The sequence below is a fragment of the Anarhichas minor genome, unplaced genomic scaffold, assembly GCF_050575085.1.
Source record: "Anarhichas minor isolate MPS153535 unplaced genomic scaffold, ASM5057508v1 ptg000090l, whole genome shotgun sequence".
Lineage (NCBI taxonomy): Eukaryota > Metazoa > Chordata > Actinopteri > Perciformes > Anarhichadidae > Anarhichas > Anarhichas minor.
The window spans coordinates 770,001-786,794 of record NW_027466536.1 but is presented as its reverse complement, the minus strand read 5'-3'; the positions used below and the strand labels follow the sequence as shown (position 1 = coordinate 786,794).

The 16,794-nt window shown below is 42.7% G+C and overlaps 6 protein-coding genes and 1 non-coding gene across 9 annotated transcripts; 3 read left to right on the top strand and 4 right to left on the bottom strand.

Annotated features, from left to right (window-relative positions):
* Positions 1-301: 301 nt before the first annotated feature.
* setd6 (SET domain containing 6, protein lysine methyltransferase) lies at positions 302-7,811 on the bottom strand. Of its 3 annotated transcripts, XM_076082265.1 has the most exons (10): positions 6,512-7,811; positions 2,994-3,100; positions 2,534-2,614; positions 2,212-2,356; positions 1,974-2,115; positions 1,620-1,814; positions 1,381-1,525; positions 1,100-1,280; positions 868-1,004; positions 302-755 (listed from the first exon to the last, which is right to left on the bottom strand). In XM_076082265.1, the coding sequence occupies exons 2-10, from the start codon at positions 3,018-3,020 to the stop codon at positions 405-407; spliced, it is 1,404 nt and encodes a 467-aa protein (XP_075938380.1). In that variant the 5' UTR covers positions 3,021-3,100; positions 6,512-7,811; the 3' UTR covers positions 302-404. The 3 variants fall into 3 exon arrangements, with proteins under 3 accessions (XP_075938380.1, XP_075938381.1, XP_075938378.1); XM_076082266.1 differs by lacking the exon at positions 2,994-3,100; XM_076082263.1 differs by lacking the exon at positions 6,512-7,811 and having other exon boundaries at positions 2,958-3,035.
* trnap-agg (transfer RNA proline (anticodon AGG)) lies at positions 4,956-5,027 on the top strand. The gene has a single exon. It is a non-coding gene; the product is annotated as a tRNA-Pro (tRNA).
* LOC142938847 (histone H1-like) lies at positions 6,755-7,803 on the top strand. Its single transcript, XM_076082267.1, has one exon. The coding sequence runs from the start codon at positions 7,131-7,133 to the stop codon at positions 7,743-7,745; it is 615 nt and encodes a 204-aa protein (XP_075938382.1). The 5' UTR covers positions 6,755-7,130; the 3' UTR covers positions 7,746-7,803.
* A 113-nt stretch (positions 7,812-7,924) lies between the features above and the next one.
* LOC142938844 (histone H4) lies at positions 7,925-8,649 on the bottom strand. The gene has a single exon (XM_076082256.1). The coding sequence runs from the start codon at positions 8,611-8,613 to the stop codon at positions 8,302-8,304; it is 312 nt and encodes a 103-aa protein (XP_075938371.1). The 5' UTR covers positions 8,614-8,649; the 3' UTR covers positions 7,925-8,301.
* A 678-nt stretch (positions 8,650-9,327) lies between these two features.
* LOC142938843 (histone H2B-like) lies at positions 9,328-11,278 on the bottom strand. The gene has a single exon (XM_076082254.1). It carries the CDS (start codon positions 11,249-11,251, stop codon positions 10,877-10,879), a length of 375 nt encoding a protein of 124 aa, XP_075938369.1. The 5' UTR covers positions 11,252-11,278; the 3' UTR covers positions 9,328-10,876.
* A 2,295-nt stretch (positions 11,279-13,573) lies between these two features.
* Positions 13,574-14,627, bottom strand: LOC142938853 (histone H2B-like). Its single transcript, XM_076082278.1, has one exon. It carries the CDS (start codon positions 14,614-14,616, stop codon positions 14,242-14,244), a length of 375 nt encoding a protein of 124 aa, XP_075938393.1. The 5' UTR covers positions 14,617-14,627; the 3' UTR covers positions 13,574-14,241.
* A 1,154-nt stretch (positions 14,628-15,781) lies between these two features.
* Positions 15,782-16,569, top strand: LOC142938818 (histone H3). The gene has a single exon (XM_076082227.1). The coding sequence runs from the start codon at positions 15,782-15,784 to the stop codon at positions 16,190-16,192; it is 411 nt and encodes a 136-aa protein (XP_075938342.1). The 3' UTR covers positions 16,193-16,569.
* Positions 16,570-16,794: the final 225 nt, after the last annotated feature.

Sequence of the window (16,794 nt, the reverse complement as noted above, 5' to 3'; positions counted from 1 at the left end):
TATAAAGTCTAAACGGGTTCAAAGTGGAGCTACTGATACCTGCACTGGTTCACTTTTGACATTTGCACAAAGACTCAATTTCTACTATATGCTAAAAAACTGAGACAAATCTAATTCTCAGGTTTCTGATTCACAGCAAGATCACATTTGCATATTTAGAAAAGTATAGAAACGTATTTCTTTTGCAAATGATGCAGTCATAATGATCCCTGTTGCATGAACAGATGACATCATCTTGCTTATCAACACTGATGGTGTATATTAACGGGAGTGCAAAACAAGGACTGTTGAAAACCAAATCTGTCAGGAAAAAAACTTTATTGACAGTGATTTTCAGTTTCACCATTGAGATACTTTTTTTTTTTAAATAAGCAAAAAACTAAAAAGTCCTCCAGCGGTGTGCCTCACTGCTGCAGCTGGAATCGTGACTCAGTGAGCTCCATCAGTCTGTGCAGGATGCTCTTCTGTCCACAGCGGACCTGCAGCGCCTGCTGCTTCCTGCTGCTCAGTCCTTCAAACGCCGCCTTGTCCTCCATCAGCGCCTGGTCGCTCTTCACACCACCCTCCTCCTCCTCCATGTCTCCATAGGACCTCACAGTCAGGCGGGCTGCTTCATGAATTAGCCTTTTCCACGAAGCCTTTAACCCGGGGAGACCCTCGTTAGAGAAGGCGAGGGAAATCTCGTCCTCCTCATCTTCCTCCCAGCCTTCATTATCTTTGAACTCTGAGAACTCCTCCTTTGACATGCACAGCACCTGAAAATACACAAAGCGAGAGCTGCGTTTCAAATATTCATCCCCAACAAAGTGGTCTTGTGTGTTGTTGTTTTTTTCAGGTTTCGTGCACTGTTGCAGGTTCCCCTCTCACCTTGAGCACAGTATGGAGCTCCGCGTCCGTCAGGCAGCCCTGTTTGCCAAAGACGATGGCTCCTTTCTCTTGCATCATCCGACACAGCACCTCCCGCTGCTCCTCCGCCAGCTGCCGGTCCACATCGGACTGAACACCTGCAAAGAGAAGAGGAGGGTTGAGAGGAAGCACAGAGTAACGGGGTTGTATTTCTCGCCAATTCGTCAACTCCTTCGAACAAATCCGTCGTCACCTTGCGTGGCGACCTTGTACAGGTTGCTGACGGGGACGTCGGCGGTGTCGTTGCCGTTGCTCCGGTAAGGCTCCGTGAAGCCGTACATGTGCAGCAGCTGCCAGTTGGCCATCTGCCCGTAGGTGTTAAACACCTCCTCGCCTTTGCGGATGGGGCGCACGCAAACCATCTTCAAACTGCCCTGAGAAATGAGTGCGCAGTTAGTTTATACTTCAGGTAAATCCAGACGTTTTGAAACAAGAAAAGTTCCATCGTTATTAGGAGCGGAGGGGTCCCCTCACCGGTGTAAACTCCAGATTTGCATTGTGATTGGACACATGGTTAAGCATGTCGGCCATGGGAACCATCATCGGTGGGTTCGGGGCCTTCTCCTCTTCGTCCTCGTCCTCGTCTTCACTATCCTCCTCTTCCTGTGGCTCTTGGAAACTACAGAGAGGAGGATGGGGACGAATTTAGAGGGACAACGAGGATCCATATACTTTGAGTGTGTGTGTGTGTATTTTGTCTCATGCCCACTAACCTGTAGGCCATGACGAAGGCCACCAGCTTCGTGTACAGCTCCAGTGTGTGTGTGTCGGGGTTCCACAGGTCGGGATGCTTGGCGATGAAGGGGAGAACCACGTCTGTGTATTCCCTCTGAATGTTAGCCAGGTCTGTGTCCACAGCATCTGGAACACCTGTTCCCCTCAACAGTCCATCTCTCTCCTCTTTAGACCTGAACGAATGAACTGCAGATTACTGAAGAGAAAGCTAGAAATTCACACTTCATCAACAGAGAATTGAAGAAAAAGCTGCTCCTGTGGTTGGCAATGGGACAGCTTTTTTTTACTGATTCAGGATAGGGTTTAGACGCGGACTTAAATCTGTTTCTTACCAGAACATGGGGTGGTCCAGCGTCTTGAAGTCGGTCCACAGCGAGAGGTAGGGTTTCCAATGGGACCGTGGAGATGTGTATTCATACAGCAGAGTCAGCAGCAGGGGAACCCAGCCGGACGAGCTCTCCAGAGACGAGCTCTCTGTGACGGGTAAAAGGAGAAGCTGGGTTACAAACAGACGGGCGGCGCAGGCGGCTTCGGTCTCGCTAAAGCGTCTTTGTCACTAAAAACTCTCACCTTTGTTCAGCACGACGGAGACCTCGGTGGTTTCCTGGTGGAGAAGAGCCGATCTGGGGATGGTGAATAAAACCTCTCCCTCCTCTATGTTGTCCTCAGCCAGCATCCCGTACTCGGCCACGGTTCCCTCTTTGCTCACACACACCTACAGAGAGACGCATCATGGCCAATGTGGTTATGAAGACTGGGATCAACTCAGCTAAGTCAAATAAGTGCACCGTCTTCAGAAACTTTTTACAAATACTGAACAATGAAAAAAAAATGGCAGGAACAACAAAATACATAGACTGCCTGGTTGACAGACTGATTCATATTTACACACCTTATTGCTGAGTACCAAGCCGACTCTGTTGCACCACTGTAGAAAGTCCTGCAGCGGATTCATCTCTAAACCATCATCGACCTGTCGGCGCATGGATATATAAAAAAAGAAACATCAATAATATGAAATGGCACGTGGGATCTAGTGCTGTGGAGCACTTGGTTTCACCGTAAAACTACATTTACACTGGCAGTCATCGCTGCACGTTAGCTTCGCTGAGTGAACGAGTAATTAGGAAATGAATAGCACCAACAGCTGGAATACATAGAAACGTTAGATGGTGCCCAACTTTACACCACATAACATTACAGAAGATGTACCATCAGTATGTACCACGAGCAACTAACTACTCACACGTGAAGCTAACTAACTGTACAGTGAAGCGAATGTAGTGCATAACGTTACACAGACACACTGTACACACTGTTCGGTTTTCTGTTAATTCGAATGAAATTGTAACCTTGGGTCGTTTCGCTTTGGTTGCCATCTTGTCAATGTAGTTCCTCAGGACTCGGTGGGTCCTGGGTCACTACACGAGTGCGTGAAGAACCAGCTCGAGCATGCGGACTGTGACAGAGAAAGGGTTTATTGTGACCCAAACGTAGACTTGCAGGCAAGTAACTGAGATGTATAATCTGGCGTTTTGACTTTTTCGGGAACCACCTCCCAACGTCCACGCTCGTGGACTTTAAAACGCGTTTCCACAAAGTCCGTAAAGGGTTTTAGGGCTGTCCATCTGTCAATAGCCGAGTTATTGAGGGCGCCTTCGCACACATTTCGAGCCCTTCATGAATACTTCCCGTAAGTCTTTCTGTCTGGGATAAATACCCGAGATTCATAGCGATATGACGTTAAACACGTGGTTACGAGGGGAAACCCGGAAGCTTAAAAAAAGGCAAACAAAGAAGATGCCACATGGGTATTTAGCCCGGAATATTACATTTACACAGATACATTTGACGTTAAGGGTTTGTGTGGTACATACAAACAAATTAATCAGACGAATGCAAGTTGTTGTTCCTGATTTTAGATTAGAGAAATATGTCAGAAAGAGGCCATACATTATTGGAATACCTATGAATCAATCGTCATATATGTCCAAAAACGTTTTGTACAAATATACATATTTGGTTTTATGTGCAATTTAATAATTGTTCTCATAGCATGATTAGGTTTGTCTACTGTGGCTGCTGTTTTAACACTGACGGCCACTAGTCTGTGTTGTACAGCCTGCCAAATCACCCGTACATCTTCAGATTCCAACACCTGACTTTAACCTGGAGACTTATAAATCAAAGGATATACATTCACAACAGACTTGAAGCTTTTAGTTCACAGAAGTTGTTATTCAAAGTCACAAAGTCAGTAAATGCAATAAGCTTACACATGTCCCACACTGACAGCGAACAGGATATATGGTAACATCTACTATCACACTTAATTGCACAAACACTAAACTAAAGCCTCTCGGTCTCTCTTTCATTTTTATATTATCTAAAATAATACTGGATCTCTCACATGATACACAAATATATGACATTCAATCTGAATACAAAAAGGCTGTCATTTATGTGTAAGGTACACAGTACTTTAGACTTATCCACTGCACCAATTTAACAGTAACAAAGCAACTTCACTCTGACTGATCATTTGGTAAAACCTCAATGTGTCAATGAAGATGGAAAATTAGCAAACCCACAAATCCAAGTGACGATAATCTGAGGAAAAAAACCACCCAAGAAAGTAATATCAGAAGTCATCTTCTTAAACAGTCTGTGAGAACAATCATCTGTGATGAAACCAAAGAAAAGGACACGCAAAGCTAGAAATGGCAACATGTTTGTGAAATGTTTCAGCTAATATGTTGCTACAAAGTTACAGCCAGGCCCACTCCAAGTGCTCACCTCCATTAACGTCATAAGAAATATGCTTCGATGAAATAAAACCTTGACAGAAAAATGAAGACATCCTATGTCATAAGAATATTTTTTTTTACGTGAAGCTGTTGTCTGAGCTCACGTGCTGAGGGAAAACAATGGAAACAGCAAGCCGGATGAACAAATAGGTGCCAATCCTGAGCAGATCTGGGGGACAGCCAGCAGCCATATCACACTCCCAAATGGGTGAGTTTTCAACTTGAGGTCTGTTTGGGTGAGGCCGGCCCACACACCATGAAATATGCAGCATATGTTGATGTAATCTGCTCAAAATAGCCTCAATAATGAGGCACCGTTCCACACGAGAAGGCTGTGTAGAGCTCAGAGTGCTGAATGGGATATAAAATGTTGAGCAGCAGAGGGCGCTCTTTGACCAGATATGATATGGGTCTGTAAGATGCCACATCAGCAGAGTACAATTTAAGTACAGATCTGGAAAGAGTAGGAAAGCAACATTTGTAACCTCTTTTTAGCTGCAAAAGTATGGCTCGTTGGTCTAGGGGTATGATTCTCGCTTAGGGTGCGAGAGGTCCCGGGTTCAAATCCCGGACGAGCCCTGATTTTGAACAATTGGGCTTCAATGTGATAGAACACATGAAACAAGTCAGATGAAGCTCACAGTTTAGTTTACACAAATCAAAAACGACTAAATTGTGTTCCAGTGACGGTATCCATTGGAACCCACTTGCTAACAGTGCAAATTCGATGTGTGTGCTAACTGTTGCCAAACACATTTGATGCTCGAGATAGAGCCATCAAGCAACCAAAGTCTTCTTTATGTTAATGTTGATCAACTTGTATTGACACTCATTGAATTGTACACATCAAGGCACAAACAAAAAATGCAGCCTCTGTATTCAACGCATACGGGTACTAAGATCAGTGGCAGTGTACTTGGTCACAAGGACTTGAACCACTGAACCTCAGATTGTCATGTCATCTCCCTAAAGACTGAGCTACTACCACACCTTCTTGTGCCTCCACCATACTCTGATTGAAATATAATTATACAAATACAATATTATACAGGAATACAATTTGTATAAAGATACGATATGTGCGAAATAAAAATATGAAATATAGTGCAGAAAAAATATGAAACATGGTGCAAAAAATGGATGCAGAGGAAAAGAGGAGGTAATTGTCAGCAACGTCAGAGGTCTGTCAGGAGCTTTGGAAGTGTCCAAATACATTGCTGACAACTGCTTTAAGCAGATACTTGTCCTGTTCACTTAAAGAACAAATATGTCAGCCAACACGCATTACAATTACAGTTCAAAAAAAAATTGCTACCACACTAAAATGACACATTAACCACAATTATATTATATTATGATACACCAGTGACCTGGCCAAACACCTGAATGCTTGATTGTTGACTCATCAATCAGGTTGTAAGCACTTTAAAAAGACCACAGGTGAGTACTTGTGTACAACAACAATGGAAGCCAACATCAGCGAGTTGCAATCTGTTGAAGTGAATCAATTGATTTTACAATGTGTAGAGAAATAAATGTTTTCATGTGCAGTACTGCTAGTCTTGTGTGTTGTGTTTGGTCAATATATTGAAGATATAGTAGTAAGGTTTTAATGTAATATATATGCTGTACATTATGATTCTTGCAGTAAAAACAATATAATAACCATCATAATATTCAAGATAACTTAAATACAGCAATGAGGAGCAAGGCAGCGAGACTTCTGCCCCCAGTTATATAAAACACTATATGACCCGGGGTATACAATAGGTCCAAATTATGTTTAAAAAAAGTATATTAATAAAAATACTAGTTAGTCCTTCTGGAACAAACTGTTTTCATCAAGCTGTTAGAAAAAGGCCAAATAGTTTATCCTAGCTCTGTCGAATCTGAGCTGCTGTTTTACTCAGAATTTTTTGAAGAGGTCTAAATCACTCATCTCACTTTAAATCTTAGCAGAATTCACAGAATAACTGTTGACACTTAATGTTTTTTTTTTTTATATTCGACTCTGATACATGAATAATGTAAACAATGTTTCTGTAACATTTAAAGCCACTTACTTAATGTATTTGTCATTGAGTTTGATTGAGGACATGTTCACAGTGAGCAGCTCTGATAGGAAGTCTGGCTGAACTGCACCATAAGCCTCGACCATCATCAGTGTGTTTGCTGCTCCCAGAATAACTTCAGTTTATTAAACACTGATCAACATCAGATGGTTGTTTTCACATCGAGACTCTGAACAAACATGTGGACCAGTTGGAAAACGACTTTTGATGGAGCTCTGATGCATTTTAAATCATCTTTAGAGAGAAATGAGTGGGAAAAGCCGCTGATCAGTGGTGTCCACGGCGGTGAGGAGGTGAGGTTTGGAGGCTCCTCAAACACAACACAGAGATCATCAGAGCTCTACATGACTTCAATATGAAGAGACACTAGTCCGCTATCGGCTCCCTTCACCGTCAGCCTTCAGTACTTCTTCCACATTTAGTTTTGAGTCTTTATCAGTGAAGAGAAAACACAAGTGACTCTGCTTTCAGACTGCACTGAGGAGTCCCGGGCTGGGTTGAGTCTCCACGGTTCTCATGGTGTGTTTAAGTGCAGCCCCGTGCTCTGAGCTCTTCAACAGTCAGTCAGACTCTCGTGTTCTCGTGACTACTAACACATCAACGACAGAAAATGGCAGAAGTAGCTCCAGCTCCAGCCCCCGCGGCGGCCAAAGCAGCGACGAAGAAGATGTCCAGGCCGAAGAAGGCTGGTCCCAGCGTCGCTGAGCTCATCGTTAAAGCTGTGGCCGCATCCAAGGAGCGGAGCGGCGTGTCTGCTGCCGCCGTGAAGAAGGCTCTGACCGCCGATGGATACGATGTGGAGAAGAACAACAACCGCGTCAAGACCGCCATCAAGAGCCTGGTGACTAAGGGGACTCTGGTCCAGACCAAGGGGACCGGGGCCTCTGGCTCCTTCAAGATGAGCAAGACGGCTGTCGAGAAACCGGCAAAGAAACCCGCTCCTACAGTCAAGAAGCCCGCAGCTAAGAAACCCGCAGCGGCTAAAAAGACCAAGACAGCGGCAGTAAAGAAACCAGCAGCAGCCGCTAAGAAATCACCCAAGAAGGCAAAGAAACCCGCAGCGGCCAAGAAACCCGTCAAGAGCCCAAAGAAGGTAGCCAAGAGCCCCAAAAAGGCCACCAAGAGCCCCAAGAAGGTGGTCAAAAAGGCCCCCGTAGCCAAGAAAGCCCCCGCAAAGAGGGCTGCCAAGCCCAAAGCCAAGAAAGCAGCACCCAAGAAGAAGTGAGCTGTTATCAGTCTGAAGTACCAACGCTCCTATAAAAGGCTCTTTTAAGAGCCACCCACATCTTCATAAAGAGCATTTTCCTGTTTATTCAGAAGTTCTTAACAGCAGAAAGTTATTTTATTTGAGACCAAAAAAATGACACACTATAAAGTAGCAAAATTTAATCCACTTGTAAGGAGACATATGAGGCACAATAGCTAGTTTGTATTGATGTTTTATTTGCTGTGTGATGCAGCCTATGGGTGGGCTTCGTTGTATGACTGATTGTAGGTGGAGACAAGACGAAACAAATGTCAGTGTTTCTAAATCCAGTTGAAAGTAAACATGAGCAGCTGCATCAATTTATCTGTCTGGAAACTCAGGATGGTGAGTGTCCAGATTGAGCCACATAACATAAATGTGCTGCAAAGCTCCAAAGCTAAATAACTAAATTCGTAATACATCAGACCAGTCTGTTTGCTGACCATTTGACTTGAACAGGATACTAGCTCTTTCATTGAGGACGTGTGTGGCCCTTAAAAGGGCCTTTGATGGTTTGATAACGAGCAGTTAGAGTTTAACCGCCGAAGCCGTACAGAGTGCGTCCCTGTCTCTTCAGAGCATACACCACATCCATGGCGGTCACCGTCTTCCTCTTGGCGTGCTCGGTGTAGGTGACGGCATCACGGATCACGTTCTCCAGGAAGACCTTCAACACACCGCGGGTCTCCTCGTAGATCAGACCGGAGATACGCTTCACTCCACCACGGCGAGCCAGACGGCGGATAGCGGGCTTGGTGATTCCCTGGATGTTATCACGGAGCACTTTACGGTGACGCTTAGCGCCTCCCTTACCGAGTCCTTTCCCGCCTTTTCCTCTTCCGCTCATTTTCACTGGTCAGAGTCTTACAACTGAATGATGTTCGCTGTTTGGTTCACAGTAATTTAAACCCTGCATGAGGACGTGATAGAAGACAGAGCCTGGGCTTTTAGTCTTCTTTGGGTTTTAATTAAATTATCTCTGTTGTGCATCAGCGCCACCTGCTGAACAAAAGTCTAAATCAGGGACACAATGTCTCCTAAGCAAGAGTGAAACGTTTGGTACTCAATAATGTACTTAAAAAATTAACTAAAGTACCATCCTGATGTGACTCAATGTAGACACGTTGACAGACAGTACTTTAGTATTTTGTCTGTTGTACTAGTTTCTCTTAGTGCTTTAAATCTCTGATGCCACACAGTAAAATATATTTGTCCAGGCCACTGCCATCTAATTGTATATCTTATAGAAAATATGTTTATTATATGTTTATTATGTTTTTTTTATTATACATTTATACATATGATATACGTATACATATCATGATAAATATATATTTATCGTGGTCACCATGATCACATGGCAGCTCCACTGAACTACCGCCCTGCAGGAAGTCTGATTACAAAGATCAGCCACACTGTATCACAAAGGTTTTCAGATATGATTTTGTCGTTCATGATTTTAGTGACCTGGGGCCCTCTGCCTCAGATACAAGTTCATATGCCACCATTTGTATTTGTATTTATTATTGTGTAAATCTCTTCAGTGGCAGAGCCAGTTGAGTTTATGTTCAGATGTTTGTATTTATTCATAAAATCACCAAAATGATTTATAATATGCTATTTTGTTTTAAGTCCAGTGTTTCCCATTTACATCAGAATAAGAGGAGTACATTAATAACTTAAGGTTATGATCATTTTTGCAGGGTTGGTGGAAACAGTTGATAAAACAAGAAAAATTGGTTACTTTGGCTTTGTAACTGATCTTCTCCCATTTCTCAAACTGTTCTTTCATCTCACTTTGTTTCTTAATCCGGTTTAATTGTTTTTTCCCTAAACATTTTTTCTTATTCCACTCGAGGTTGGAGACTTCATCAATGCAGTTTATAAAACTCTGCTGGTATGTGGTACAGGTCCTTGAGATTTACTGCAAATACAAAATCCTGAGGGATCTCTCTACCAGGATAGAGAGTGGACAATTATGTAGTGCACGGCAGTATCTGCTAGTGGACCATAACAGTTACGTTCAACAACAGATTCAAGTTTAATAAATACAACAGGATTTCTTCTTTAGATGAAGTGTGTGGCTCCATCATTGGCTGCAAACTGGACAGTCTGGAAGAGGTGGTGGAGAGGAGGACACTGAATAAACTATGATCCATATTGGATAACCCGGACCACCCTCTCCACCACCTACTGCAGGGACAGCGGAGCACTTTCTCCAACAGACTGATCCAGCTCTGCTGTCACAAGGACAGATACAGGAGAACATTCCTGCCCTCTGCAATAAGACTTTACAATAAATCATCCACTAGACATGCATACAACATATAACACTGCTATACTGTCGTTTGTTTGCTATGGTTTATCTATATTTGCACTACTGGTTAGTTTGGTCAATCTCTGCACTACTAACACCATATATTTCATTGTATATACTGTGCATTTTTTATATTTCATATTTGTATTGTATATTTATTGTGCATTTTTATACTTACTTTTATTTCTTTAGTATATTTTTTGCTGCTGTAACAAACAAATTTGTTAAATAAAGTATCCATCCATCTGTTAAATGTAACTTAGTGATCCGTATCTCACTCAAACAACTAACAGGTCTTTGATCTACAGATCAAAAAATCTCCAGAGTTCAGCCCTTCTGGCATCAGTGCTCAATATTCTACAAAAATGCAGTTTGTGCTATAAACATGTTCAGTAGATATCAGCAGAAAACACAATCATAGAATGATAATATACAAGACAGAATCTGTAGAGTAGAAGAGCACCTCACAGGAAGTTAAGGATCTGACTCAAACTTAGTAGTTATGTTTCCATGTTTTGAAATTGAATGATACTGTGGTTGTTGAAAACAGTGCAGCTTAGTTTGTGTACGAATGTATTTTGAAAGGCTCCTAACTTGCAAACTTTGAGCAGTTATTGTGCATATCAATATTAACAGTATATTCTACATTAAGTGCAATTACTTATTTACCCAATTGTTGTGATTCATTCATTCATTTGAACCTCTTTCAACCTTAAATACAGCAGGAACTCCTCTTTAGATGAAGTGGGTGGCTCTTAAAAGAGCCGTTGTGTTGTTGGTCTCCATCAGGTGTTTACTTGGAGCTGGTGTACTTGGTCACAGCCTTGGTTCCCTCAGACACCGCGTGCTTGGCCAGCTCACCGGGCAGCAGCAGGCGAACAGCGGTCTGGATCTCCCTGGAAGTGATGGTGGAGCGCTTGTTGTAGTGAGCCAGACGAGAGGCCTCACCGGCGATGCGCTCAAAGATGTCGCTCACAAAGCAGTTCATGATGCCCATGGCCTTAGAGGAGATGCCGGTATCAGGGTGGACCTGCTTCATCACCTTGTACACGTAGATGGCGTAGCTCTCCTTCCTGCTCTTACGCCTCTTCTTGCCGGTCTTTGCGGCGGTCTTAGAGACGGCTTTCTTGGAGCCCTTCTTGGGCGCTTTGACGGTGGCGTCAGGCATGGTTTCAGATTTCTTCTGAGTTGGAAGATGTTTCCAGAAGGACAGGGCGGTCTATATATATCAACTTTATGCAAATTTCACTGTGCTGTTGCTTGCACAGGATTGGCTGTCTTCTGAGCGGGACTGAGCATGCGCCAAAGACCTAAATGTTACTGTGCTGTTGCTTGCACAGGATTGGCTGTCTTCTGAGCGGGACTGAGCATGCGCCAAAGACCTAAATGTTACTGTGCTGTTGCTTGCACAGGATTGGCTGTCTTCTGAGCGGGACTGAGCATGCGCCAAAGACCAAATCGTTCCTGTGAGCGGATGTCTTTAGTGTTTGAATGACTAAATTACTGTCGGTGATACAAAGTTATAAAACATACAGGTTTACATTAATCTAGAGGGAACAAATGGTGGGAAATGATTCATTGCCTGACAGGAACAGTAAGTAAGGCATAAAAAGTTGCAGCTTATAACTAGTGTAATTATTTGAGATTAAAGGTTTTGTACTGCACTAAACTGCCTTTAAGTATAAACATTGTTGGAGGGATTTCACAAGACATAACTTATCCGATCATGAATGTACGTCACATCCGACCACGCCAACAGGTTTTTTTTTTATCTTCATGTGTATCATATGTATTAACCAATTCCAGGTTGAGCCTCATGGCATCAGTGCTGAGATTCGCCAGAAGTACTTTAGATACATGACAGAGCATGTGATCGTGAGCCACTGGTTAGTCCGCTCTGCTCCCGTACAGCGTTTAGAGCTGACAAAGACATCACAGAAGTGGAGCAGCCACCCATCGGACAACATTGTTAACTCTGTCATTTTATCTCAAGGCCCACAAAACAGAATTGTTTTAATACAAATATTGATTAGAAAAGTCTCAAACGATGCACTTTATGACTTAGTTGAACGACACTAAATTAATTAATTTCTGAACCTAGTGCTAGGCCTACTGCTTTTATTACTTATAACTTATAGATACATTTGAGGACAGTAAATTACTGTCTTTAGCTGGAGTGTGGGGCTCCTATAAAAGGCTCTTTTAAGAGCCACCCACATCATCCTCGATAAGCATTTTCCTGTTTATTCATAAGTTATTAAGAGCAGACATAAAAGTTACATATATTTGAATTGAAACGGAAGAGTGATACAAATGTCCCATTGCTCATATAGTTACACGCTATACTTTGACAAATCTAAACATGCATACAGGAGGTGAATAAAGTAGCGAAAATGAATCCACTTCTAAGGAGAGAGAGTCATATATTAGACACAATAGCTAGTTTGTATTCATGTTTTATTTGCTGTGCGATGCATCATCTTATCTGTCTGGAAGTTCAAGATTGTAAGTGTCAAGAGTAAGCCGCATCACTTAACAAGCAAAGCTTCACATCCGTATAGACAGAAGGCTGACAAAGGTTAATAAGCCTGCCAAGGATAGATTATAACCGTAACACTTTGCACTGTAAAACCAGATCTTTTTTTCCGGGCAACTAATCAATATAATAATCCACTGCACTGAACTTTAACAGAAGAGTAATACGCATGGCCCATTGCTCATAGTTACACACTATACTTTAACAAATCTATACATCAAAGTTTACTAAGCGCCTACAGTAAGATCCTAGTTAATATCCACTATTTCTTTCAAGATGATATTTTTGGCCATCAGCTACCATCAGCATCCATAAAGCAGGTTATAGTAACATGCGTGATGTGATGGCCTATTAGTGCCACTGCCATGCATAAACATACCTGTTATCTTGCATACAATACTGAACTATTAAAATAATGGACAGATTCATGTTTGGGAAAAATTAAAAAAAAGTTTTTAAATATTAAAAAATATGAAAAATTGTCTAATCAACCAAAAATGTCACGACTCCCCTGCAGTACCACCACGGACCCCCTGTTGAAGACCTCTGGTATATATCAACATGGAGCCGGAGACACTTAAACTGATTAAGAAGGCCGGCTCCATCATTGGCTGCAAACTGGACAGTCTGGAAGAGGTGGTGGAGAGGAGAACACTGAAGAAACCATGATCCATATTGGATAACCCGGACCACCCTCTCCACCACCTACTGCAGGGACAGAGGAGCACTTTCTCCAACAGACTGATCCAGCTCCGCTGTCACAAGGACAGATTCAGGAGAACATTCCTGCCCTCTGCAATAAGACTTTATAATAAATCATCCACTAGACATGCATACAACATATAACACTGCTATACGGTTTGTTTGCTATAGTTTATCTATATTTGCACTACTGGTTAGTTTGGTCAATCTCTGCACTACTAACACCATATATTTCATTGTATATACTGTGCATTTTTTATATTTCATATTTGTATTGTATATTTATTGTGCATTTTTATACTTACTTTTATTTCTTTAGTATATTTTTTGCTGCTGTAACAAACAAATTTGTTAAATAAAGTATCCATCCATCTGTTAAATGTAACTTAGTGATCCGTATCTCACTCAAACAACTAACAGGTCTTTGATCTACAGATCAAAAAATCTCCAGAGTTCAGCCCTTCTGGCATCAGTGCTCAATATTCTACAAAAATGCAGTTTGTGCTATAAACATGTTCAGTAGATATCAGCAGAAAACACAATCATAGAATGATAATATACAAGACAGAATCTGTAAAGTAGAAGAGCACCTCACAGGAAGTTAAGGATCTGACTCAAACTTAGTAGTTATGTTTCCATGTTTTGAAATTGAATGATACTGTGGTTGTTGAAAACAGTGCAGCTTAGTTTGTGTACAAATGTATTTTGAAAGGCTCCTAACTTGCACACTTTGAGCAGTTATTGTGCATATCAATATTAACAGTATATTCTACATTAAGTGCAATTACTTATTTATCCAATTCTTGTGATTCATTCATTCATTTGAACCTCTTTCAACCTTAAATACAGCAGGAACTCCTCTTTAGATGAAGTGGGTGGCTCTTAAAAGAGCCGTTGTGTTGTTGGTCTCCATCAGGTGTTTACTTGGAGCTGGTGTACTTGGTCACAGCCTTGGTTCCCTCAGACACCGCGTGCTTGGCCAGCTCACCGGGCAGCAGCAGGCGGACAGCGGTCTGGATCTCCCTGGAAGTGATGGTGGAGCGCTTGTTGTAGTGAGCCAGACGAGAGGCCTCACCGGCGATGCGCTCAAAGATGTCGCTCACAAAGCAGTTCATGATGCCCATGGCCTTGGAGGAGATGCCGGTATCAGGGTGGACCTGCTTCATCACCTTGTACACGTAGATGGCGTAGCTCTCCTTCCTGCTCTTACGCCTCTTCTTGCCGGTCTTGGCAGCGGTCTTAGAGACGGCTTTCTTGGAGCCCTTCTTGGGCGCTTTAACGGTGGCTTCAGGCATGGTTTCAGATTCGCTTTGAGTCTGAGGATGTTCCTAGAAGCACAGGGCGGTCTATATATATCAACTTGATGCAAATTACACTGTGCTGTTGCTTGCACAGGATTGGCTGTCTTCTGAGCGGGACTGAGCATGCGTCACACAAACCGTGCCTCGCAGCATGTATACTGTCTGAGCGACTCAATTACTGTAGTTGATACAAAGTTGTACAACATACATGTTGAAAAGAATTCAGAAGGGGACAGATGTATCGACTGACGAGAACAAATAATTTCATTTCCAACGACTGCTTCACTGGAATTGTTGTGCATATCACAAATAGGTTAAGTTAGACTAGAATGTAACTGGTTTGATCCTGTTTTGAACAGGAAGGGTTATATACGTTTTGAGTGACTATTTTAAGGCGTTCATGCAGTTTATATGTTAAATCACTTATATAATGAAATAAAACAGTGTATATGTATATTTCAAATTTTGGGGGAAAATGTGAATATATATTTAAAATGATTAACTGATCAGTCTATTGACAGAAAACAATTGACATTGTCACTCTTCATGTAAAAATCACTTTCTGGATCCAGCTTCTTCAATGTGAGGACTGCTTCTTTTTTTTACTGCATTGGGTTTTGGACGGCTGGTTTAACAAAACAATTCAAGATATCAGCGGGATGTAATCTGACGATATTTTACTATTTTTTGACATTTTATTAAGAAAAACCTAAAACAAAAATCAGATAAATTGTTTGAGGAACAGTGCTCTTTAAAAGGTGAGTATTTGACCCTCATAAGAGCCTTTTTGGTTCTGCTCCCAGCAGAAAGGGGTCTTTATGTCTACTTCTTGGTCTTCGTGTGCAGCAGAACAGCCTGGATGTTGAGCAGCACGCCGCCCTGAGCGATGATCACTCCGCCCAGGCTTCCAGCAGAAGAACAGAGGGCGGACCATTCTATATTTTGGCGGGCAATTTGAAAGCATTTTCCGCCAATGAGCAGCGGAGACTCGGGCGGTGGGTCGCTGCTCTGGGCGGGGCTGAGCTCCAGGAGGAGCCCTCACCAATCAGGAGCCGGAGGTCTGAAGCTGCGTCACCATTTCACAGCCGGTCCCACAGCTTAAGAGCAGCGTGTCTCCTCTCTGACTGCATGTTCCTCCTGATCAGTGAAAGAAGAAGTCATGGCAAGAACCAAGCAGACCGCTCGTAAATCCACCGGAGGCAAAGCCCCCAGGAAGCAGCTGGCCACCAAGGCTGCCCGTAAGAGCGCCCCGGCCACCGGCGGCGTGAAGAAGCCTCACCGTTACAGGCCCGGTACCGTGGCTCTGAGAGAGATCCGTCGCTACCAGAAATCCACGGAGCTGCTGATCCGCAAGCTGCCCTTCCAGCGTCTGGTGAGAGAAATCGCTCAGGACTTCAAGACCGACCTGCGCTTCCAGAGCTCCGCTGTTATGGCTCTGCAGGAGTCCAGTGAGGCTTACCTGGTCGGCCTGTTCGAGGACACCAACCTGTGCGCCATCCACGCCAAGAGGGTCACCATCATGCCCAAAGACATCCAGCTGGCCCGTCGCATCCGCGGAGAGCGAGCTTAAACTGTCTGCTGATCCACAAACCACAACGGCTCTTTTAAGAGCCACCTCACTCTCTCTGAAGAGCTCATTCCTCAACATTGTTGCTAATATAATATTTATTTATGTATAACATACCTTTTTGAATACTGGTTTCTACACATACTCGCCATAACGATCCTGTGCGTGTGTATTTCTGTAGTTATCTAAAAAGCAAATTGATAAACACTAGATGGGGTTAAGAGTAACCATGTATGTCACTAAAGTAGATTTATACGCCGACACAGGCAAATTATCAGAGTATAATGCATGAAATGATTATATTTAATACCGTTGCTGTTAAACGGGAGAGACATGGATCAAATGCTTCTACTTTCTAGTTTATTTGTTCACGTCAGCCTGCCTAGATATTATTTTTAAAGTTATAAAATGGTTTATTGCCAAGTCTCTCGTTTTTTGAAACTTTTTTTTTCAAGTTTGAAATTTAGAGGGCAAAACAGTTCAGAACATTAGTACAAACATGGATAGATAAAGTTCTTACGGATAAAGTGCTCATATTGTTGTGTATGTCAGTGGAGACTGACCTTTATCTAAAGTTCTCTGTTATTGCTGTGCTAAAGAGCTTT